Source organism: Gymnoscopelus braueri, assembly GCF_963280865.1.
Source record: "Gymnoscopelus braueri genome assembly, chromosome: 7".
In the NCBI taxonomy this organism is placed as follows: Eukaryota; Metazoa; Chordata; class Actinopteri; order Myctophiformes; family Myctophidae; genus Gymnoscopelus; species Gymnoscopelus braueri.
In genome coordinates, this window is record NC_137608.1 from 2,722,377 (window position 1) to 2,748,038 (window position 25,662).

General features: G+C 42.1%; 2 protein-coding genes across 3 annotated transcripts in view; one reads left to right on the forward strand and one right to left on the reverse strand.

Moving 5' to 3' along the window:
• Nucleotides 1-25,662, forward strand: part of arid3c (AT rich interactive domain 3C (BRIGHT-like)) — a 121,467-nt gene that overhangs the window by 78,846 nt on the left and 16,959 nt on the right. For both annotated transcript variants that reach the window (XM_080434031.1, XM_080434032.1), the window contains one exon: nucleotides 3,640-3,712. In XM_080434031.1, coding sequence (XP_080290157.1) covers nucleotides 3,640-3,712 — 73 coding nt within the window. The remainder of the gene's footprint in view (nucleotides 1-3,639; nucleotides 3,713-25,662) is intronic.
• Nucleotides 1-25,662, reverse strand: part of npr3 (natriuretic peptide receptor 3) — a 371,704-nt gene that overhangs the window by 70,728 nt on the left and 275,314 nt on the right. The window lies entirely within an intron of this gene.

A 25,662-nucleotide genomic window follows, 5' to 3' on the forward strand; every position in this document is an offset into this window, starting at 1 on the left:
TTTACTTGTAACAGGGTAATTCTACATTGCAGATACTTTTGCTCAAGTAAAACATTTCAATACTTTTTCCACTGGGAGAGAGAGACAGAGAGAGAGAGAGGGGGGGGGGGACCTAACAAATGGGGTCTGGAACCGTGTTTGGATAGACAGGAATGCTGCCGGGTTACTTTCTTACCTTAACCCCCCCCCCCCCCTTTTTTTTTCATTTGAACAGCATGTAAAAGAAAGAAAGAATAAGAGAAGTCTTGACATTAAGTGTTGTGTAGTAAGGTAAAGGTCTTAACACCATAGGACCACAATGTCTGACAGTACCTCGTGCTGTTTACATTTCTGACTGATTAATTCAATCAATCAATAAAGATATAAAGTCAAGTGGGTGGCAGAGTTGACATCACAACTACAACACAGACACTGGTGGACGATATAACAACCATTTCTCTTGTGAGGACCAAGACTATTGTCCTTGCACTGTCTGTTTCTCAAAATAAGCTTTTAGAGTTATAGTAGTGATGGATTCTGATTCAGATTCTGCTCTTAACTCCAGCACACAGTGCGTGGACGTGCTGACACGTGTTTTAGTGTGTAAAAAGGAATCAAGGATGCGAGCAATGAGTTTTAAAAAACACACTTAATGTGTAAATGTTTTATAATCACCAGGACCCTTTAGTGAATAACATAAAGAAATTGTGAAACACAGCTCCCCCTACTGAGATAGAAGCAGTATGACAGGCCTCATAAGGATCTATGGACAGAGAAGGCAAACTGAGCTGCTTGTTAGAATGACGATTTACAATTTACCTTTACATTGTATTGCAATTATTTTTGTTGTATATTGTCATTAAAATCTTGGTTATTTGGGGGCCTTCTTGCGGTATCCTCACACCCCGCATGTTGTGAATTACTGCTGCAAAAGGAACTTGTTACAACTCATGTAGACATGTAGATGGATTGAGTTGTTTCATCAGTGAGGGAGTACAGCTCCATAAGAAGGCTTTAACACAATGAGTGAACAGCAGTTGTAATGGTATCATCCTGCCAGAATGTGCTTTCACACATAAACACGTCGATGGGAACTGGAATGATGTCGAGACTCACGCCGTGATTTGTCCACAGGAGCGAGGGAGGGAGCCAGTCGTTGACCATGGCGATGGAAATTGCCAATTGAGTTGAATAAATAAGTTGTTCTCAGTGTGTTCTATGTGTTATTTACCACTTTCAACAGGACGGAGGCTCTATGTCCTTTGGCTACTCTAAATTGAAAAAATAAAAAAATAAATAAAGATGATAAGACAACAGTGGTGTAAAGTAACTACGTACATTTACTCAAGTACTGTACTTGAGTACAATTTTGAGGTATTTTTACTTTACTGGAGTATTTCAAATTTTCAGTACTTTTACTTCTACTCCACTACATCTCAGAGGCAAATATTGTACTTTTACTCCACTACAATTATTTGAAAACTTTAGTTACTAGTTACTTTGTAGATTTAGATTTTGATTACAAAACATACATTAACCACTTCAGCCCTATTTAAACTTTGGCTATTTGAAAATTGTCGATCTACAAGCTCATAACACGTTGCATCGTGATGCGTTGTGAGCTTGTAGATCTGCCATTTTTGAAAGTTTGTATACATTTTAGACATATTATGATAACTTCTGAAACGGGACATTCTGCACAATGTGTACTTTTACTTTTGGTCCTTTAAGTATATTTTGATGCCTATACTTTTGTACTCTTACTCAAGTACATTTTTATTACCAGACTTTTACTTGTAACAGAGTATTTCTGCATTGCAGTATTGATACTTTTACTTAAGTAAAAAAAATGAGTACTTTTTCCACCACCCCGTGTTCCAATGGATCCAATGTAGTTATTATTTAGTCACACGCTCTAATACTTTTCATTGGTCACATGTTTATAAAAACCCACACTGTGTGTGTGTGTGTGTGTGTGTGTGTGTGTGTGTGTGTGTGTGTGTGTGTGTGTGTGTGTGTGTGTGTGTGTGTGTGTGCGTGTGCGTGCGTGCGTGCGTGCGTGCGTGTTTGTGTGTGCGTGTGTGCGTGTGTGTGTGTGTGTGTGCGTATGCGTGTGTGTGTGTGCAGGCCTTCAGGGCTCGGTGAGGTGTGGATCGATGTGAGAGGCACATTGTCGCCTGCCTGCCGTTGCATCGTGGTGCACTTAACATTTGTGCCATCGCTGGCTCTTCTTCCTTTACCTTTCAATACCATGGACCCCCCCACTGAGAGACCCTCACTGCACCACACCCCCCACCCCTCCATCTCTCTGTCTCTCTCTGTCAATCTCTCTCTCTCTCTCTGTCTCACTTTGTGTCACTCTCTGTGTCTGTCTCCCTGTCGTTCTCTCTCTCTGTCAATCTCTGTGTCTGTCTGTCTCTCTCTCTCTCTCTCTCTCTCTCTCTCTCTCTCTCTCTCTCTCTCTCTCTCTCTCTCTCTCTCTCTCTCTCTCTCTCTCTCTCTCACTCACTCACTCACTCACTCACTCACTCACTCACTCACTCACTCACTCACTCACTCACTCACCACACGCACGCACGCACGCACGCACGCACGCACGCACGCACGCACGCACGCACGCACGCACGCACGCACGCACGCACGCACACACACACACACACACACACACACACACACACACACACACACACACACACACACACACACACACACACACACACACACACACACACACACATTGGGTGACAGCAGTAATACACAGCTAAATGATCATTTGTTATGGGGGGGGGCGGCATGGTGCGTGGGTGCCCCGCTGGTTCAGAAGGTCATCCCTCTGTCTTCAGACATCGATCGGGTGGGTGGGGGGGGGGGGGGGGGTCTGTTAACAGAAGCCCCCAGACCCTTATTGAAAGGTGGACGTCGTCGTGGCCACTAACATGTTTCCATCATCTGTGTTGTTGTTGGGGCCGGCGCTACATTCTAAAAGCCTCGTAGAGTCCTTGGCCGCCTCGCTGAATAGCTGTCACATAATAGAATTGCCAAAAGGGCGCTATAGGGCTGATCAAATATACCTGCAGCCACTGTACAAGACAGGTTTCTTTATTTAGATCCCCCCTAGGAGTCCGGGACCCCTAGGGGGTCCTCAGAGTTATTACAGGATGGGCCGCCAAATCTTTGTGTAATAGGAACTTCATCATTCTGATTTTTTTAGTGTGTCAATGTTTCAATACACTTCTACTCCACTACATCTCAGAGGCAATTGCTGTGCTTTTTATGCAGCTACACTATGTTTTTTATATCAATAATCAAAGTTACTGTACTTTCGATTTAGATTATTACATACATACATTAAAACACACATTATTAACAAATGAAGCCCTGTTTTATACATCCTCGATTCGAAAATAGCAGATCTAAAATAGTAGATCTGCAATTTATTTGACAAATTTGAAACATTTTGCAAACAGTTTGTGAAATGGTGGCATTTCTGCATAATCAGTACCTTATTGTATACCTTTTGAATATAGAACTTCTTCCACCACTGCAAAAGACCATCCGCCTGCCTACGTTCAAACTTTGCTGTTGTTTTTATATTTTTGGATAAACGAAATAATGATAGAGGTATTAATACTGACAGTTTTTCTCTGTGTCTCTCTGCAGTTGTATGAATTGGACGACGACGAGAAGCGCAAAGAGTTTCTGGACGACCTGTTCAGCTTCATGCAGAAGAGAGGTGAGTGGCAAACCTTTAACATCGTGAAAACTCAGATTAAACACTTATGCCCCGAAAAGCTCACAATATGTTGCGATCGTAAACGTGTATGTCGGCTTTCCCCCCCCCCCGGTTACGATGACATTTTTTCAAGTGTTTGAAAGAAAAGAAAAGGGAAAAAAAAGATTGAACTTGTAATCGTTTGAACAATTAGAAACGGTTCAAGTCTCTGAAAGCTTGGAAATAGCTGAAATCAAAAACAGGGACATACTGTACGCTTGAATATGTTCTTTTTGCTGTGAATAACGTGGGAACAGTGAAGACACAGGGCGCTGCGAACATGTGATCGGATCGCTCCAACAATAGCAGAATGTGCCAGTGTGTTTTTAGAAAGACCCCTTCAGACAGGAGATGGAGTTATGATAGGACGCGGTTGGGTTTCCTGTCCCCCCCCCCCCCCCCCCCCTCCCAAACAGAGGAGGGGGCCGTTTGATACGGTGGTTGGCACGACAATGTCATCAGAGCAATGTCATCATAGACCACAGAACAGTTAAAGGAGTAGTTCACGCAAAATGTTTTGGGTTGAACTACTCCTTTAAGTTTCATTGATAATTGCAGGTTACTAACAGGGGGACCACCAAATCTTTGTGTGATAGGAATTTTATTGTTAATATTATTATTTTTTACGTAAACCACTCGAATCCTACGCATCCCTATTCTGGGGGAAACATTCGCCGAAAATAGCCGAACTGCAAGCTAACAATGTGTCGCATAGAGGGGGAAAAAAGGGTACATAGAGCCAAAGGTCAAGTTTACTAAGTATTAACGGTTTACGTGATTAAATATCAAAACATGCACATTAACATGAATCCACCAACATATTAATAGAAAAGTTAATGTCAATTTTATACAATATGTAGTGGGGGTCCCTGCTTCATCTCTCTCTCTCAGCTAAGGGGTCCTTGGCCTGAAAACGGTTGAAGACCCCTGGTTTGTTGAGGGTTAAGGCCTTTGCAGATAGGGTGCGATTGGTCAAACAGGTTTTACTGCATGCGGCGGCCATAGCTGAGTGGTTAGTGAGCCCGCCTAGGGAACCAGCTGGTCCTGGTTGCCCCAGGTTCGATTCCAGGCTATCCCAGCATATGTGCCGATGATATGAAATTTGTCCCTGAGCAAGACTCTTAACCCCAATTGCTCACAGGTTCTCATTGGAAACAAGACCGCAAGGACTTTCATGAACGACCTGTTAAAAGGAATTATCCTTATCCTTATCCTCATGCGAAAAGACGCACAAATCGAACTGGGTTTGATTGAAGAAAAGAAAAACGCACCGCCTCAGCCACTTGCCGCACGGTAAATTCTGAACCGGTGTGCATGAGGTCATAGTTCTTTTAACCCATTAAGACCTGGGACGCATCTGTGTCACTTTTTGATTTGAGCTAAAAAAGCATTATTTTACACTTTGGCTATTCAAAAATAGCAGATATACAAGCTCATAGCGCAGCACCGAGTGCCACGCTATGAGCTTGTAGATCTGCTATTTTTGAAAAATTGAGAAAATGTGTGCAAATTAATGTTTATATTCTTTTAAAGCGAACATTTTTAACTCAAATCCTTGCTTTTGGGGTCCCTGGAACAAAATATTTTGAGATGGGGGGTCCGCTGCAAAATACATATAATTTTGGGGGTCCTTGACATGAAAAAGTTAAAAGTACGTTTTTCAGAAAACTGTTGGGATTTAGAAGACATTTGTAGAATCGGCTTCAGGTCTTAATGGGTTAAAAAATTGTCCGTTTTTTCTGTGCGAAAAATTGCACCCTGTCTGCAAAGGCCTTTAGGGTTAGGGTTCCCCTACTCTATATACTATATAGCCGATAGATGATCTTTGTGGGCTTCTCTTTCCTGGTTGGATGACATTGGCGCCCCACCTGAACATGTATGTTCTGTTTATTAGAGAGCTGGAGAGCTGGGGGAGAGACTCCCTGTTAGCTGTACAGACAGCTCTGGCAGATGCTGGGCTCCTGGTATAAAATGACTGGAATGCCGACCCCAGTCAACTAACTATTAGTTTAGAGCGATTAAGAGGTTAATACCAGATGTACTTATTGTGTGTGTGTGTGTGTGTGTGTGTGTGTGTGTGTGTGTGTGTGTGTGTGTGTGTGTGTGTGTGATCTGTAATCGTGCACTATCCATGCTCTAAAACATAGCTCTACACACACACACACGCACACGCACACGCACCCACACACACACACACACACACACACACACACACATACACGGACGCACGCACGCACGCACGCACGCACGCACGCACGCACGCACGCACGCACGCACGCACGCACGCACGAGTATAAAAGCGGCAGAATCACACACAGACAACAGAAACGTGTTTCACAAAAATGTGTTGAATCAGTGTTGGGCGGGGGTTAATTTAGCTGCCTGTCTAGTGTCTATACATAAATGTCTTCGTGCACTATAGTTTTTTTCAGAAGTTTTTTTTATAACCGTCCATTTATGGCGGGTTTTTATAAGGACCGAAGCCTGACAACGTGGGAGGAGGAAGCGTGGAGGCCAGTGTCCTGGCATTCACTGACCTGGCCCTAGTGAATTCTCCTGGCTTTTTATTAGGCCACCATCACACTGCTTTCCCATAGTGCTATAGGTTGTGTCGGCTCCAGGGGCCCCGGCGGGGCCTTTTTATTGGGGAAATAGAGCTGTACGGAGGGGGGGCCCTTACATAATATGAGGAAGTGAACTGCACCGTGAGAGAAAGAAAGAACACAGCTCCTACCAAACACACACACAATGTCTGCAGCTATTTTGAGAACATAGAGAGAGAGACTTGCGTGCCACGTACGTCGTTGTTGTGAGTTTAATTTTGTCATGAGTTCTTTAACAGAAATAACTGAAGCTAATTTTGGTGTATCTGTGATTGTATCTTTTGTTTTATCCATACCTGCCTTTGGGTAGAGTTTCTTTTTCTTTCTTTTTTTGACGTAAGAGAATGTACAAAACACATCAGATATCAAGAGTTACGGGCAGTGTCCAAAAATAGGTTTCCTTAATAGCTTTCAACCTGGTTTCTAAAATAACACATGAGCTCACAACGCATATAGCATCGTGACACTATGTGAGTTTGTAGATGGACTAAAACAAAATTGCTATAGAATCTATAGCAATCTAGTGTATATACATATTACATTGACAGACACTATAGACTCTATAGCAATCAATAGCAATTAATTACTATCACAAAAACACTAGAGTGTTTGTTCAGTAACAGGTCTCCCAGAAAATACATTTCCAGGTCAGCTTGTTGATCGGCTATTTATCTGTGGAACCGAGTCAAACTAAATGTAATGCCTCAACTCCTGTAATTCCAAGTTCTTGTCATGATAATCATATTGGAACTGGGAACCCCCCAATTCCCATCTGATTCTTTTGGGGGGTCTGAAAAGGTTGAGAACCACTGTCTCAGTGCAACAGGAAGCAGTCCATGAGCTAATGATATAGTGCAGGGCTGGTCAATGGGGTCTAGAGACATTATGGATTGTTGTTGAGGCCTTCAATTAGCCATTGATTTTGGACTTAACGCTGGGAGACATTGTCAGTATGGAGGAACCGTCATATCTGGTACTCCTGTTCCCTTTTCCACAGCCGCTAATCAGAGAGAGAGAGAGAGGGAGAGAGAGAGAGAGAGAGAGAGAGAGAGAGAGAGAGAGAGCGCACCGGCCTGATTGCTGCCATCAATTTTTCCACAAACCACCCACTGTCTCTTTTTTTTTTTTTTTTTTTTTCTTCGTCGCTGTCGGGCAGAAACCTTGTATCTCCATATTTCCGCTTTTGTGTTTTTATTATTTATTTATTTTTGTAAATGAATGCCTACTTCGTTGTATAGGCTAAGAGTGTCAGGCGGAAGTAGCAAAAATAGCCAATCTACAAGGTCACAACGTGCCGCTTTGTGACGCGCTGTGAGCTTGTAGATATATTGCTGTAAAAAGAAGATAAAAAAAGATATTGAACCAATGAAAAGTATTAACAAGAGCTTGATCCGCCAGGTCAGGTAGGTTAATGTTCGGAATTTGCCAATCAGATGGAATATGAAAAATCCGTCTTGATCACATGACTATAGAGATACTGTGTACCGATTTGTGTGATGTTTGGACAAAATCTGTAGGAGTAATATTAAAGAAATCAATGTCTCCTGGTGGCGCTATAACAGGCCGATCTGATAATGTCGGGGCAGAGTTTCTGCTCTGGCATCATCTGTGCACAGTTTAGCTGCGATCGGGCCAACAGTGCCGGAGATTAGCTGTTTGCAGACAGATGGACACACAGACAGACGGACACACAGACAGACTTCGGCCTGGAGGAGACAACAACAACAAGCCAACATTGAGTGGACAAAATTCTATCCCAGGCTTTCTAACAAATGGCTATCCCAGTGTAAACGTCCCATGGCCTCCAGTGGTCCTTTAATATTCTTGATTTATTGTCTGGCTCAATCCAAGCTATAGCAAAAAAGTAGGGTGCAGCTACGGCTCGCACGGCCTGTGTTTGAACCTTGACAAATCTAACACACCTGCACTTCCAATGACAAAACCACCACTTCAGACCTTAGCTGTCATAGTTTTGCAATCTCATTGTAAAAAAAGAAAAAAGAAAAAAAAGAGATTTGCTAAATAGTATGTAAGACTTGCATAGAACACAATGCATTGCAACAATGAACACTTAACATCTGACACTTAAAAATAATAGCAGTGAATTCAGACATTAACACATCAAACATTGAATTGAATTTTGTTTGATGTGAGTCTTATTAAAGTTCACTTTAACGCAAAGCAGCTTGTTTTTATGTTTCGCTGTGTTTTTGGCTGTGAGCTAGCAGTAGCAGATCTACAAGCTCAAAACGCGACGCTTTGCGCCGCGTTTTGGTTTGCAGATCTGCTACTTTTGATGCTTCTGTGTGATGCTGTATTTAGTATGATCAAGCAGGGCGTTGATTTACGGGAAAAAAAATCAAACATGGAGATAAGAGGTTTCTGCTCGACAGCAACGATATGCTGTAAACGCATTGAAGGCAGGAGGAATGCCTTTGCTTTATCACCGGCCCCGATGCTGTCGTCCCCCCATTGGCCCACAGGAACGGCCCCCCCTTTGAGCCCCCCTGCCCCACCAACGCCACTTGAAAAAAATAGCTCTCATACAATAACAACGATTAGTCATCAACCCCAGTCAAGTTTAGACCTGAAGGGCTGGAGCCCTTTTTTTCTTTGCTTTCAGCTTTAATCGTGTTGAACCCAAAAAATGACATCAGGGTGTTTTTTGGTCCGACTGGTTTCATTTGATTCCATCCTTCTCTATTAGTGCCACAATGAACCTGTGTTTATAGAGGAGAGAATGAAGATCATTTATGTGAATGTATGCGATATACAATACACTATAACAACAATTATAACAACAACAAAAAATATATAAAGTTTTGAAATGTTTTAGTTGAAAATAGGTAGACAGACAGACAGACAGACAGACAGACAGACAGACAGACAGACAGACAGACAGAGACCTTTATTGAGGTAATAAAGCAATGGGGAATTTGTAAAAGAAAAACAAAATCTGGTAACACTTTACTTGAAGGTCGGGTCTATAATGCATTATAAGCACATTTGTGATGCATTGTAATGCACCTATAAGGTAATTTAGTATATGTATTATTAAATTATAGTATTGCAGTGCAGCAAGGTATACACAGACATAAATATAGGTACATATGGTGTTAGTAACAATGTGAGCAAAAACTAAATGGGGGGTATCGTGACGCATTGTGAGCTTGTAGATCTGCTATTTTCAAATAATAGCCGTTGGATACAATATATAGGTTTAAAGTGTCCATGTGGCCTATAATAGTGGCTTCTTTTGGTCTTGTTTTCCCAGACCTGGTTGCTTATTTCTCTCACAAAATGTGGCAACACTGGTTGCAGCTAGTGTCCCCTGTAGCGGTGCAGTTCAAAGCACACACTATTAGCATTCCTCTGACCGACCATACCTGCACCAACACGAACCCATCGCACTCAAACACGCCATGTTTATTGAAATATGAGAGGGGTACGAATGGAACCAAAAGGACCAGCTGGCGACTAGTGCAGTGGTCCTCAAACTTGTTTTTTATTTCAAGGACCCCCGTAACCACTGAGAGTGGTCAAATTGAACCAAAAATACCTGTAACTCTAAGACTCAGAGACAAATGGAACCAAATGGGGTTCCATTTGGTTCCATTGTGTACGCTCTCTGAATTAAAGGAATAGTTCACCCCAAAAAAACGCTTTTGTTTTTGTCTCCTATCAATTATTCACTCCATGAAGCCTTGTATTATTTATTTATTTTTTGTCATTTCCAAGACTCCATATGGGTGAGAAATTAGAAGTTTTACTACTTTAACCACTTGAACTCCAGCATCCATATTATTGGGGGGGGGGGGGGGGGGGGGGGTCATTAGCCATGATAGCTGATCTACAAGCTCACACATTGTGATCTTGTAGATTGGATTTTTTTGGCAAAGAGATTTGGTGTAGACAGACCAAAAGCGGTCAAAGTACAGAGACAGCTCAGGTCCAGTTCACTAAGTCTAGAGCATATACATGGGCAACTGGTGGCCACCCCCCACCTTCACTTAATGCGGCCCACAGGTTAACATTGGAATACTGATATATTATTGATTTCAGCTGTTCCAATTATGCAAACATGACCCGCTTTACTACTATATTAGTAGTTTATGTAATGTAATGTAATGTAATGTAATGTTTAATGACCAGTATGAAAATTATATTGTCTGTTTTTTATGTCCAATGTATTTGTATTTAAGTTCAAGATCATACGTATAATTAAATGCATTTGAAATTAAATACAAATGTTACTTTTAGGATTCCAATTCAAAAATAGCAAAAAATAATTAAAGATTCCAATTCAAAAGTAACAAAAATAGCAGATCTACAAGCTCAAAAGGCGTCAAATCGCTACTCGTTTTGAGCTTGTAGATCGGCTATTTTTGCTACTTTTGTGTGACATACTAGAATGACTAATTAAAAGTAATTTACAAAAAAGGTGAAAATATGGAGACGAGAGGTGTCTGCCCAACAGTATGCAACACTATGCACTGTGGCCCCCTGGAATGAGTTTGGAAATATAGTGGCCCTCTCTATCATCACAGTTGCCCACCCTTGGTCTAGAGAGTTTTAAGTGCGTAAATTAACACTGAGGAATGTCCTGGTGGGAGGGGGGTGGGGATGGGTGGACTCGCTTTAATTCCATTGATTGGAATTACAGTTCAACGCGAGGGTCCGCTGATTATGTTGACAGTAACAGGTGTTGTGATCCGCTTCTCTGTCGCATCCCTGCGTCCTCATTGGCTGGAAGCTGGCCAGATATGTGGTGTCAGGGAGCAGGCCTGACCCCTGAGCTCTGGACAGTGGTGCTCAGTTTTTGTCTTACTTAAGTAAAAGTACTTAGAGTAAACTACAAGTAAAAGGTGCACATTTTACTTGAATAAAAGTACAAAAGTATCAGCATGAAAATATACTTAATGTAACCAAAAGTAAAAGCAGTCATTATGCAGAATGTCCCATATCACTTTTTTTTTTTTTCTTCAAAATTTTTCAAATCTTTCTGAAATTGCTGCTCTACAAGCTCCCAAAAAGGAGTCAGGAGTCTCCATGTCTCTCCAGCTCTTTAATAAACAGAAAATGCATTTTCAGGTCAGGATACAAATTTAATCCAATCAGGATAGAGAACTCAGTCAGGATACAGATTAAACGAGTGAAATTGGAAGTGGTGACACAAAGACATGAGCAGACAAAATTGGAACTGGGACAAAATGAAGTTGATAAATGGGTACTCCCTCCTGATAGGATGAAATGTTGTCACCTACCTGAAAATGTATTTTCTGTTTATTAAAGAGCTGGAGAAACATGGAGACCCATGTTACTGAACAAACACTCAATGATTACTAAAAACCCTTTGTTTTAACATATCACTTACCCTACCTTTAACAAGAGCTTGTGATCTAAATAATAACTGCATTGGATCCACTAGAACACAGTTTCTTTTTTCTTTTCTTTTTTTCCTGAAAAGTAACAGTTTTGCAGTGGTGGAAAAAGTACTCAAGATATTTTACGTAAGTAAAAGTATCAATACTGCAATATAGAAATACTCTGTTACGTAAACGTCCGGAATTCAAAATTTACTTGAGTAAAAGTACACAAGTATTGGTATAAAAATGTACTTAAAGTACCAAAAGTAAAGTACTAAAATGTTTGCGATGCGACGCGTTGTGAGCTTGTAGATCGGCTATATTCAAATAGCCTATGTATAAAATAGGGCTAAAGTGGTTAATGTATGTTTTATAATATAATAATTGATAATTGCAAAGTAACTAGTAACTAAAGTTTTCAAATAATTGTAGTGAAGTAAAAGTACAATATTTGCCTCTGAGATGTAGTGGAGTAGAAGTAAAAGTACTGAAAATTGGAAATACTCCAGTAAAGTAAAAAATACCTCAAAATGTTACTTATTGTAAGTGCAGTACTTGAGTAAATGTACTTAATTACTTTACACCACTGCAGTTTTGGACTTACAAGGTTTCCACCTCGACATCAACGACATAAACATGGACTATGAGGCGTCCGGCCGCGGCGGTCGCATGGACCGTCGGGTCTAAATTTTGCCCGACCTTCTTGCCATGGGTCAACTTTAGTAGGGTCTAAATTCAGCTGGACGTTTTGGGCAGATGGAAGGTCATCGATCAAAGATACGCACTCGCATTTTTATTTATAACTCACTCCACCAGCCTGCGTAGTGTGGGTTACAGGAGAATTCTCAAAGCTCAGCCCTTTGCAAAAATTGAGATGTTGAAATGAGTAGATACACCTTACTGGACAACCCCCAGTACTGGAGTCATAGTATAGATACTCCTGCTCAAATAGTAGTCAACTACACGCGAATGTTGCTCAGACAATTTTGTATATGAGTTAAAGTGCTCGAGAAGTTGCTTTTAAACATGCATGCTTTTGCACATGCTCGAGTATTCAAAAGTGCAAATTACAAAGTATATCTTATTTTTTTTATTGATTTTGATTTTCAAAAATGATGAAAATACAGTAGCTGTGTGTGTGTGTGTGTGTGTGTGTGTGTGTGTGTGTGTGTGTGTGTGTGTGTGTGTGTGTGTGTGTGTGTGTGTGTGTGTGCGTGCGTGCGCGCGCGCGCGCGTGCGTGCGTGCGTGCGTGCGTGCGTGTGCGTGTGTGCGGGGCACAAAGTGACGCGCTATGAGCTTGTATATCTGCTATTTTTTAATAGCCAAAGTATAAAATATGGTTAAAGTGGTTAAAATGATTGTGACGCTATATTAACTAATTTCGCTGGGGTACGATTAATTGCAATTAATACAGATTATTGTGATTAACAATTTCATAATTAAACGTGTTCAAGTGTTCTGTCTAGGTTTATGCAGTCAATGTCTGTATAGCCACATGGGCCCTGCTTGTGTAAAGTTACCTTCACTGACAGCTAATGCTTGATTTATTGCATACTTTGTTGCATGCAATGCATCCAATATAGCAGATCTACAAGCTCTACAAGCGCAATGCGTTGTGAGCTTGTAGATCTGCAATTTTTGTGCGGAGTGGTGCTAAATGACAGTATACTGCTGGCTCTGAGTTACTGACTAGATCTTCCAGACAGCGCGCGCCCGCGCACGCACGCATGCACGCACGCACGCACACACGTCTGTGGTGGAAATAAACACAGAGTGCGTTTCTTTGCTGATTTGACGTCAAGACTGAAGTAAAGTCACCTCCCACATGCATGCTCTGTTACTACTGTTTGAACTCTTCATCATTTATAAATCAAATATGAGCCGCTTTATCAAAACAAAATTGGCACAGTTGAAGTTGGTGTAAGTGATATTTTTGGTGTGGAATTAAATGTTAAATAGCTCTATATTGTCATAGTAATCATTGCTATAGAATGTTTGTTCTGTAACAGAAAATGCATTTTCAGGTCAGGATACCAATTATATATCCAATCAGGAGTGAGAACTCATACAGGAGGATACAGGATAAAGAAGTGAAAGACAACAATGGAATTGGAACACTGTATGTAATGTAAGCTGATAAATGAGTTCTCTCTCCTGATTGGAGGAAATTGGTATCCCGACCTGAACATGTATTTTCCTGTTTATTAAAGAGCTGGAGAGACAGGGAGACTCCTGTTACTGAACAAACACTCTATAGCAATGGTTATCACCATATCACCGTTTTAACCACAACATATAACTTACAGCAACTTTAAATGATGATTATAATTTTTTAATATCTATTGGAGACTTTTTTTTAGAGACAATTGCACCAATTAGTATAGTTATCAAATTTTAGCCCGGGCAGTTTCCAATGAAAACGTTGCCTTCCATTGTGTGTGTAGTTGTATGAGCCCCAGTGGTGTAAAGTACCTAAGTACATTTACTCAAGTAAAAAAAAAAGGTATTTTTCACTTTACTGGAGAATTTCCAATTTTCAGTATTTTTACTTCTACTCCACTACATCTCTGAGGCAAATACTGTACTTTTGCTCCACTACAATTATTTGAAAACTGTAGTTACTCGTTACTTTGTAAATTTGTATTATTATTACAAAACATACATTACTCACTTCAGCCCTATATACATTTCGGCCTTTTGAAAATAGCCGATCTACAAGCTCACAATGCGTCGCATCGCGACGCATTGTGAGCTTGTAGATCTGCTATTTTCAAATGATTTTTATACATTTTATGTAACGTAGAATAGGTATTTTATTTTATGAAAACTTGTGAAATGGGACATTCTGCACAATGACTACTTTTGGTACTTTAAGTACATTTTGATACCAATACATTTTCGTTTCCGGACTTGTAGAGTATTTTTTTACATTGCAGTGTTGATACTTTTACTTAAGTAAAAAATTTGAGTACTTTTTCCCACCACTGACGAGCCCAACGCGCCCCGCCGGGCATTGCACTGTAAAGCATGTGATATTGCCTCAACCGTTCGCCCCGCGAGCAAATATTGACAAAGGCGTTTGTGCTCCCACATTATAAGGTACATGAAAAAAAAAGAAGTCTTCTTTCACACCGGTGTCATCCTGTTTTATAGCTGCTACAGGGGCTTCAGAACGCTCACAGAAACACACAATGCCGCCATAAATCATACCAAACAAGGCCTTTTATTACATACTGTATGATGTTTTTCTTTTCTTTTCTTTTTTTCACGGATATACAGCCCCGAAATGTGATTTTATTTTTATTTTTTGCCTCAGGTGTGTCGTTTTAGACAACAATAGCACCTTCCTGTACGAATTATTAATGTCTCCTGGGGTATGGGATGATTCAGAAAAACGTGGTTGAATGGATCTACTGTACGTTTGTTCCTGTCAGGAAACCTTGTATGACTAAAAAACATAACTTTTCAGAACATGGGGGGAAAAAAAGAAAATAACCTGTGTTCTCCATGCATCCAATGTAGCTCTTATTTAGTCCACAAGCTCTTAGTAATACTTTTCATTGGTGAAATATTTATTAAAAAAAACACAGTTACACTCGACCACTTTCACTTTAACAAACAAAAAAAGTAAACAAAAAATACATAAAAATATCCGATCTACAAGCTCACAATGTGTCGCGCTTCGATGCGTTGTGAGCTGGCAGATCAGCTATTTTTGGCCACTTTTGTGGCGACACTGTGGTACAGTAGGACCAAAGTATAGCATTAATCTATATGAAATGTTGAAAGCTGGAGATATGAGCTTTCTACAGCGACAGCGACTCATAATGAAAGTAATATCCTCACAGTGTGCTTGATGCAGGTGTGTGTGTGTGTGTGTGTGTGTGTGTGTGTGTGTGTGTGTGTGTGTGTGTGTGTGTGTGTGGTCGGTGGGGGGGGGTTATGTGGGCGAGGGGGGGGGGGGCGTTATTTGCGCACATGGTCTATTTATGTGGGAACCTCCCCGGTATATCAGGATAAAGTTACTGGGAAACGGTTTCATCACAGTATCTCAACTCTCTGCCTTTTCTATATCTCTCTCGCACGCGCATATACTGTACACACACACACATACACACAGAGAGACGCACACGCACACGCACACGCAGACACACAGACACACACACACACACACACACACACACACACACACACACACACACACACACACACACACACACACACACACACACACACACACACACACACACACATCTTTGTATTACTATTCTGTACGTATATACGTTTATGAATGCCATTTTCATCCTAAACCCAGTGCCGAAAATAGCCGATCTACAAGCTGACAACGTGTCGCAGCGCGACACGTTGTCAGCTTGTAGATCAGCTATTTTCAGGTGCGCGACAACAATACCTTGACACTAAGTATAAATCAGGCATAACTCTAACCGTAACCCCTAAACCTAACCTCTAAATGTATAACCCTAACCTTAACCCCTATCTTAAAGGGATAGTTCACCCCCAAAATGACTTTTTTCCTATCGATTAGTCACCCCCATGGAGACTTGAATTCACAGTCCTGAATAGACTGTGATTGGCCAATCACGGTGCAGGGTTAGGGGGGTACACTGGTGGCCAATCACAGCGCAGGGTTGGGGGGGTGCAATCGATGTCGATGTCCAAACCTCACATATAGGGGCGGTTTCACCGACAAAAAATATCCATGAATTCACGTCTCCATGGGGTGACTAATCAAGAGAAAAAAAGTTTTTTTTTGGGTGAACTGTCCCTTTAAGGCCCTCACAGGTATAGTAATATAAGCATGCACACGCACGCACGCACGCACTCACACACACGCACGCACACACACACACACACACACGCACGCACGCACGCACGCACGCACACACACACACACACACACACACACACACACACACACACACACACACACACACACACACACACACACACACACACACACACACACGCACACGCCCTGCGCTCTCATAATGGGATTGTCCTATAAAGCGGGTAGGTAGAGAGCCTCACACCTCTCCTATAGATCCGGCTGTATGGTATTGTGTGTGGTCTATTGATTCCTAGGCAGCCAGCGCATGCAGGTCATTTTCCAACATGCAGGAGAACAGCCCATAATGACCTGAATCATATTCATTTGTTCTGCTCCCATTGACAGCTTGAATTTCTGCGTTTGCCCCACCTTTTTTTTTATCTCGCTCACCTTTTTTTTTATCTCGCTCTGTATACCTGGCGTTCATAGTTGGTATATGTCTTTGATCTGAACCACTCAAACCCCCCAGCATCAGTATTGTGGGGAAAGCTTTCGCTGAAAATAGCAGATCTCACAACGCCTCGCGTTGTGAGCCTGCATGTCGATCGGCTATTTCCTGCGAAAGCTTTCCCCACAATAGCGGAAAACAGAAGAGACACTAGTATCGAGCCCTGCGGGACTCCGGTCAACCATATTAGGGTTTTTAAGTGGTTAATATGACTTAACCACTTGTCACAGTTCCAACACTTGTAACACTTGCCAATCCCCCTATGTTAGGCATAAATAAAGCTTAAAGGGTTCCAGTTCCCGATTCTGCCAGCTCATGTTTTGTTTTGTTTGTTTTCATCACTTTCAATTATAATTTATCATATTTCCTGTATGAGTTCTCTGTCATATATGCGGTGTGTGTGTGTGTGTGTGTGTGTGTGTGCGCTCACGTGTGTGCGCTCACGTGTGTGCGTCTCTCTCTCTCTCTCTCTCTCTCTCTCTCTCTCTCTCTCTCTCTCTCTCTCTCTCTCTCTCTCTCTCTCAAGCCCCAAATCCCTTCCTCTGGGAGACTTGAGGTTCAAATCAGAAATCAACTCTCCCTGATCAGGTCATTGAATCAAGTGTAGGGTCGGTCAGTTTGAAAGTGAATGTGTGTGCCTCAATGTCATCTCGGTTCCCTGGCAGGCAGGGCTCTGCCCCCCACCACCCCCCGTCCTGGGGGGGCCGTGACCCTTTAGTGCCCCCCCTGGCCTCTGGGTCATTAATCATTAGCTGCCAGGCAACCGTAGCTCGTCACATGTGCTCTTATGAGTCGCAGAGACGCTGGGCTGGGCTCTTCTTACAGGGAAGAAGCTGACCTGCCGCGCGCGCGTGTGTGTGTGTGTGTGTGTGTGTGTGTGTGTGTGTGTGTGTGTGTTGGACTGTATTTGATAGGTGGTTGATGGGTGGCACGCCTGTCACCGTCATCATGACGTTTTACTTGACGATTAATTGTCATACAAATAATTGTGATGTATGATTTAATGGTTGTACCCATCTGTCTGTCTCTCTTTTGTGCCCATATATGGAGATAAGTTTCTGTCTGTCCTTGACCCTTTTGTGTCCATATATGGAGATCCATGATGTCATCACTATATGCCCATATATGGGCATGCTGATATGCCCATGTAAGGAGATCTCTGTATCTGTCAGTCCATATCCCTTTTATGCCCATACATGGAGATTCCTGATCAGTATAACGTTCATATATGGGCATGCCCCTTTTGTGTCCATATATGGAGCTGAGTTTGTTTATGGTTATGTTGTCATAGTGACGTGGCCGTGGTTATGGTCAGAAATTATCTTTTAATATATATATTTTTTTAAAGCGAACATTTGTAACTCAAATCTTGGCTTCTGGGGGTCCCTGGAACAATATATTTTGAGATGGGGGTCCGCGGCCAAATGCATATCATTTTGGGGGTCCTTGACATGAAAAAGTTTGAGAACCACTGCTATAGACACACTGCAATGAATGAATTTCAATTTAACTCAGGGTTATATTTACACTCCCGTCATGTTGTCATTCACAACAATATCCAGCTCCTGTAGATGCCATCTGCTCACTATTATGACTAAATACTGTCCATGTGATTGGATTGGCAGAGTTGTACCGCATGACATTTAGCCTTGTTTATTATGGCATTGCAAAGTGTGCATAGAACAAGAGATAACCGCACTGACTTTCATCTGTCATCTAGGCCAGCGGTTCCCAAACTGGGGGTCGGGACCCCCAGGGGGGTCCCCAAATTATTTTGGGGGGTCCCCCAGATGATTAGCTTAATATGCAACATTGTTTTCTCACTCAACAGTAAACAAACCAACATACAGTATAAGTGTATACAGGGTATCTGCACATTTATAAAGTGACAATTTAATGATTTTTAAGACCTTGTTAATACCAAATTGGCCAAATTGTATACCTAAGAAAGAGGAAAAAATAGCCGATCTACAAGCTCACAGCGCGAGGCGTTGTCAGCTTGTAGTAGTATAAAAAGTACTATAAAATAACACTCAAGTAGTTTCTATTTGTTGGTATATCAATTTATAAAAAACAGGGTAAAGAAACAACACACTTCTCGATTATCCGATTGATCAGAAGAATAAGCGATTCATGGCTAACAAAGGAATGGACAGTAGCAGCCATAGTCCACTCTCCAGAGTCAAAGGAACTGAGGATTTTAGTGTGAACGATCGCTCTGTGAGAGTGCTGCTCATCAAACCCTAGCAGACAATGGGTGTGTTGGCCCCCTTTGTGTGTTGATAAATACACACTTTGATTTACTGTTGCCCACCAGAGCTTGGTACTTATTAATTGATGGCAGTCCCAGATGGAACCATCAGCACTTTTCTCTTCTCCAGATAAGTCAACTTTTGTGCAGCAGCTAATGGCTCAAGAGCACTAAGTCACAGAAGAAAAGGGCCTTGCTTCACAGTTGCTTAAAACACTGACTGAGCCTTCGATCGTCCCGACACTAAATCCCCCCCACCCCTGCCATGTTGGTGCCTTGTGTGCGTGCGTGCGTGCGTGCGTGCGTGCGTGCGTGCGTGCGTGCGTGCGTGCGTGCGTGCGTGCGTGCGTGCGTGCGTGCGTGCGTGCGTGCGTGCGTGCGTGCGTGCGTGTGTGTGCGTGTGTGTGCGTGTGCGTGTGTTACTTAAGTAAAAGTAGCAACAATGTTGAAATACTCAATATTCAAAACTGTACTTACTTTTTGTAATAATAATCTAGATCTACAAACTAGGCCTAACTTGTAACTTTTCAAATAATTGTAGTGTAGTAAAAAGTATTTGCCTCTGAGATGTCGTGGAGTAAATAAATAAATAAATAGTTCTGAAAAATGGAAATACTTGTACTTACGTACAGTACTTGAGTAAATGTTACTTTTCACCACTCGTTTGTGGGGGGGGGGTTACTATTAAGTTTCCTTCCTTGGCTTTTTTTTTGCCGCTTTTCTTTTTTTCAAGGCGAGGTGACAGGGTTTGAGAGGATGTTGTTGACTTAAAGAGAAGTTATCAGGTAGCCTCGAGCGGAGAAGAATGTTTGATGAAAATTCCGTGACTGACGGAGACTTCAGGAAGCGCCACTTTTCCTGTGCGTTTTGTTTTGGAAATATATGTAAACATTTACGTTTAAATACACATTGCACAAGTGTGAGTGTTAATTTAAAATGATATGTTTATATAGATAGTGTTGATTTATTCATTTAACTGCCAATGCACCCTTACAGGTCGATTTAGACACTCAGGGGCTTGTAGTGATATAGTTGTAATAAGCGTTAAATAGCTCTATATTGTGATAGAAATCATTACTATAGAATGACAACTGTGCCGGTCGGACGATAATAGCAATGACAATTGTGCTGCTCAGTGCCACTTAATGTCTGATCTCATGTACATACAGTACCTGCTGCTATGTGGACCTACCGACATGTCACCACCTTTATGTCTAACCTTATGCACCTTATGTCTAACCTCATGTACCGTAACCTGCTGGATTATGGTATGGGTATGGGCATGGACTTATGTAGATATCTACAGTAGATGATTGCCTATCATGTTTCTCTTTTACCATTTGATTTATTTTTATCCTAGCTCTCCCTGCCCTCCCCAGTGTTAATTGTGTTGACTAAGACTAAAAGACTAAGATTTTGATATTAAGTCGACTAAGACTAGACTAAGACTAAACAATTTCAGATGGCTAAAATAGATCTAAAACTAAATGTTTGTTATTCAAAAGACATAGGGTCCTTTCAGACGGCAAGCGGCCAATGCGCCTATGTAATTCACTTTCAATGAGAGGCGGGCGATTATTTGGGACGCGCGGAGAAGTTGAGGGCCGGTGAGGCGAGCAGGCGCGGACAAAACAACAATGATCGCGGCGCGATCACCGCTGATCCAAGCGTGGACCGCTTACCGTCTGTCACGACCTTAAGACTAAGACTAAATCAGCTGTCAAAATGAACACTGCCACCCGCCCTCTTTTTGTTGTTCTCTTCTTGAAAACAACAACAACGTCGGAGCTCGCACAAAAATGAATTTCACCCACAAACGGATGTGACAATGAAGTCGATTCTGATTCTGATTTGCGGCGGCTGGAAGACAGGGCCCCAAGAGTGAAATGAAAAATGTTCTCAGCGTAGTAAAGACACAAAACATGGGATCAAACGGGGGTCCGTGGCCTAATGCAGCTCAAACAGGGTGGTCCGTGCTATTGAAAAGGTTGAGAACCACTGCAATCCTACCCACCCAAACCCACCCACCCCCCTCCACAGCCATCGGGGAGTTTGAACACAGGCGAACCTAGATAAATAGTTGTTTTCCCCCCGCGCGACGCCCTGGTGAATCGTTCATTTTGCCGGCGTAACGGAACGCTGCGGAGTCAATGGGGAGAAATTCCAATCCCATTAGCAGCTGCAAAGTGAAGGCATCAGCCATGAAGCCAAGCAGAAACATGATTACTCCACTACTGCACACATTACTAACTACCTGCTGTTTTTTTTAACCTGCTGAGTGATTAGACAGAAGATTCTGTAAGTGATCAGTGGTGGAAGAAGTACCTCAGTTTTTTGTTTTTTTGTCTCCACCAGGCCGAAAGGCATAGCTAAGACTATGTTTTGCACCCTCTCCGTGTGTCTGTGTGTCCGTGTGTCCTTCTGTCTGTGACCAGCCAATCTCCGGCACCGTTGGCCCAATCACTGCGAAACTGTGCACACACACTCCCTGGATGCCAAAGCAGAACCTCTGCCCCGAATTGTTCAGATCAGCCTGTCATAGCGCCACCATGAGGCCGATTTTTGCGTATATTACTCCAGCAGATTTTGTCCAAAACCTCGCAAATTGGTACACAGTATCTCGGGACTCGAACCCACGATGCACTGTCAGGCTACATTGGCGCCAAGCTGCCCAGACAGCTAGGCTAGCGGTCTGGGCCATACCTCAGATTTTTTACTTAAGTAAAACTAACAATCCCACAATATAGAGATACTCTGTTACACATAAAGGCCTGTATTCGAAGCAAAAGTATTGGTGTCAAAATGTACTTAGCATTTTAAGTACATTTTGACCCCAATACTTTTGCTTCGAATACAGGCCTTTACTTTGAACAGACACGTTTTTTCACACATTTTGTTTCAACTGTTTAAAAAATAGCCAATCTACAAGCTCATAACGTGCCATGTTATGAGCCTGTAGATCATCTACTTTCGAATAGCCAGAGTATGAAATAGGCCTTAAGTGGTTAATGGACTGTATGTTTTGTATTGACGATATAAATCGGCAGAGTAACTAGTAACTAACGTTTTCAAATAACTGTAGTGGAGTAAAAAAAATACTATATTTGCCTCTGAGATGTAGTGGAGTAGTGGAATAAAATATCAAAAGATGGAAATACTGTATAAAGTAAAAGTATGTCACAATTATACGAACTGTAAGTACGGTACTTGAGTAAATGTTTTTTCTCTCTCTCTCTCTCTCTCTCTCTCTCTCTCTCTCTCTCTCTCTCTCTCTCTCTCTCTCTCTCTCTCTCTCTCTCACACACACACACACACACACACACACACACACACACACACACACACACACACACACACACACACACACACACACACACACACACACACACACACACACACACACACACACACACACACACACACACACACACACACACACACACACACACACACACACACACACACACACACACTGCATTGCTCATTGTCATAATGACCAATGGCGTGATCAGATAGTTTGTGCTGACAAAAGCCGGCTGTCCTCACTCTTTTATTCTTGATATCTCTTTCAGGCCATCGCCGAGACAAATACATCACGGGCCGGCTATCGAAAGCACATAAATCTGCTTTTAAGAGGCTTGTCGTGGCGTTCAGATCCTGCCCAGACAAAACCCATTGGGTCTAGTGTTTTATTTATTGCCTCCATGCTCGTTTGGTGGGCCTATTGTGCATCGCACAAAATAATTGTTGTATGGATCCTCCCCACACCTTAGCAGTTTGTGCATTACAAACACTGTGGATGAAGTCTAGATGAGTGTTTCACCCCCTCGGAGAGCCCTCTTCTTACATCTGAGTACAGATGAGACCCCTCACATGTGTGACCACTCACACACTGTATAGCTATATATCTGACTATTTTTGACAATATATATATTTTGACAAAATATTTTCAGGTGGGGGTCCGCCATCAAATGCATTTCAATTTGGGGGTCCTTGACTTGACTGAGAACCACTGATGGAGGCTATACTGCACTGCCACACTGCTTCTCATTGATGCATTGTGTTTGGCAGAGTTTAGTCTTAGGCCTACTTTGTATTGTGACAGTGATGCAGTGATGGAAGAAGTACTCACATGTTTTACTTAGTATCAATACCACAATGTAGAAATACTTCTGCTACAAGTAAAAGTCCTGTATCCAAAATTTACTTCAGTAAAAGTACAAAAGTATTGGCATCAAAATATACTTAAATTACCAAAAGTAAAAGTAGTCTTTTGCAGAACGTCCCATTTTACATGTTTTCAAATGTAAGTCTTTTGAAAATAGCAGATCTACAAGCATGCGACGCGTAAATTGAAGTTGAGTGCGTATGTTTTGTAATCCAATAAGTAACTTGTAACTAAAGTGGTCAAGTAATTGTAGCGGAGTAAAGTATAATATTTGCCTCTGAGAGGTAGTGGAGTAGAAGTAATATTGAAAATTGGAAAGTCTCAAGTAAACTAGCTCAAGTACAGTACTTGAGTACATGTACTTAATTACTTTCCACCACTGCAGTAATGTGAGTTGATGTGCTCCACCACTCACAACACTGCCTGTGTGTGTGAATCTCAGTGAATCTACAAGCTCACAACACATCACGACAATGCGAAGAGATTTGGCGTAGAGGGGAAAGAAAAGGAGGAGGCCTAGTATAGACCCCTGGGGGGGCTCCGGTCGATGAAGTATATGGGGTTCAAGTGGTGAAAGCATCAATCCATAACTGTTATGTTCTACATGGGATTCAAACCTGGCGGCTCTCCTGTGTGAGAGACCAAACATCTGCCCCTCACCTAAGAGCTTGGCCAGCTACATTGTATTAACATACTCTTATTTTTTATTTTTTATAATGTTTTTATTACGTTTGTCCACAAATGAACACTCAAAAGTACCTGGGTGGGTGTGACGTGTCTGACATTAGTCTGGCAGCATTGTCTTCGAAAGGGCACCTACATCTTTGTTTTGTATTAATAGTGTCTCTCCTCCGAATGAAGTCGCACTTACAACCATTAATGAATTCATCAATTAAAGAGATAGTTCACCCAAAGTGGACCCAAACCCTAACCCATGGAGACTTGAATTAATGGATATTTTTTTGTTTTTGTCACATTCCTAAGCCAATAATTTGATGACCAGCGGACCGGTAGGCAGCGGTTCCGGGAGGAGACACAAAGGAGACCCTATGTGTCTCCTACCGGAACCGCTGCCGGTCATCAAGTTATTGGCTTACTAATGCGACAAAAACTAAAAAATATGGGGTGACTAATTGATAGAAAAAATGTCATTTTGGGAGTGAACTATCCCTTTAAATTCCCGGAGTTACAGGTGCATTTGATTCCTTCCAAACGGACCTCTTACAGGCCTGTAACTCTGAGAGCTGTACACTCTCAGGGTCACATTAACACTCAGGATTCAGCAGTATAACCTAGGCTGTCCGTGTGTGTGTGTGGCTTTTAGATATAATGCCGGCATTGTCTTCCAAAATGGGGGAATGTGCGGGTAAATCTTTTTGTTTTAATAGTGTCTCTCCTCCCCGAATGAAGCCGTAATTACCGCGGTTAATTGATGTGTTTTTAGCATCTCAGACGATACTTCACAGCCCCTCCCCTCCACTGTATAGACCCCAGTGCAGTTGTTTGCACTATATTTCTCTAGCAGCCATCGATCGCTATTATGGTAAATCCAATGGCTGCACAATGGACCTCTATCAGCAAAATGCAGGTTAATTATCTCGGGGTCAAGCCACTAGCGGATCGGCAGCACAAAGGACCCCGGCCGTTCGTCCGTTCCCCCTCACTCTTTATTGCCTTTACATTAAATCGCGGAGTACAAATTATTATCTGGGAGCTGCTTTTATTCTGCTAATTAAGAGCCCCCGGTTGCTCTGCCGGTGTGTGTGCGTGTGTGTGTGTGTGTGCGTGTGTGTGTGTGTGTGTGTGTGTGTGTGTCTGTGTGTGTGTGTGTGTGTGTGTGTGTGTGTGTGTGTGTGTGTGCGTGTGTGTGCGTGCGCGTGTGTGTGTGTGTGTGTGTGTGTGTGGGTGTGTGTGTGTGTGTGTGTGTGTGTGTGTGTGTGTGTGTGTGTGTGTGTGTGTGTGTGTGTGCGCGGTGAGTAGAACAAATGGAGAATGACCTCTCATTGGCTGGGCAGTTTAACTAAAGTTGTAAGCAGGTTTAAAGTCTTTTAGCACTTTATATTCAGCTTTTTTCACCTCTTTTTTTGCAGTTTCTTTTATTAAAGTATCAACAGTCAAGAAGGATTTTATTTGTCACTTAATTATCGTTGCTGTCGGGCAGAAACCTTATTTAAACTTTTTTATGTATATATTTTTTGGGCAATTAATGCCCTTCTTTAGTTGTA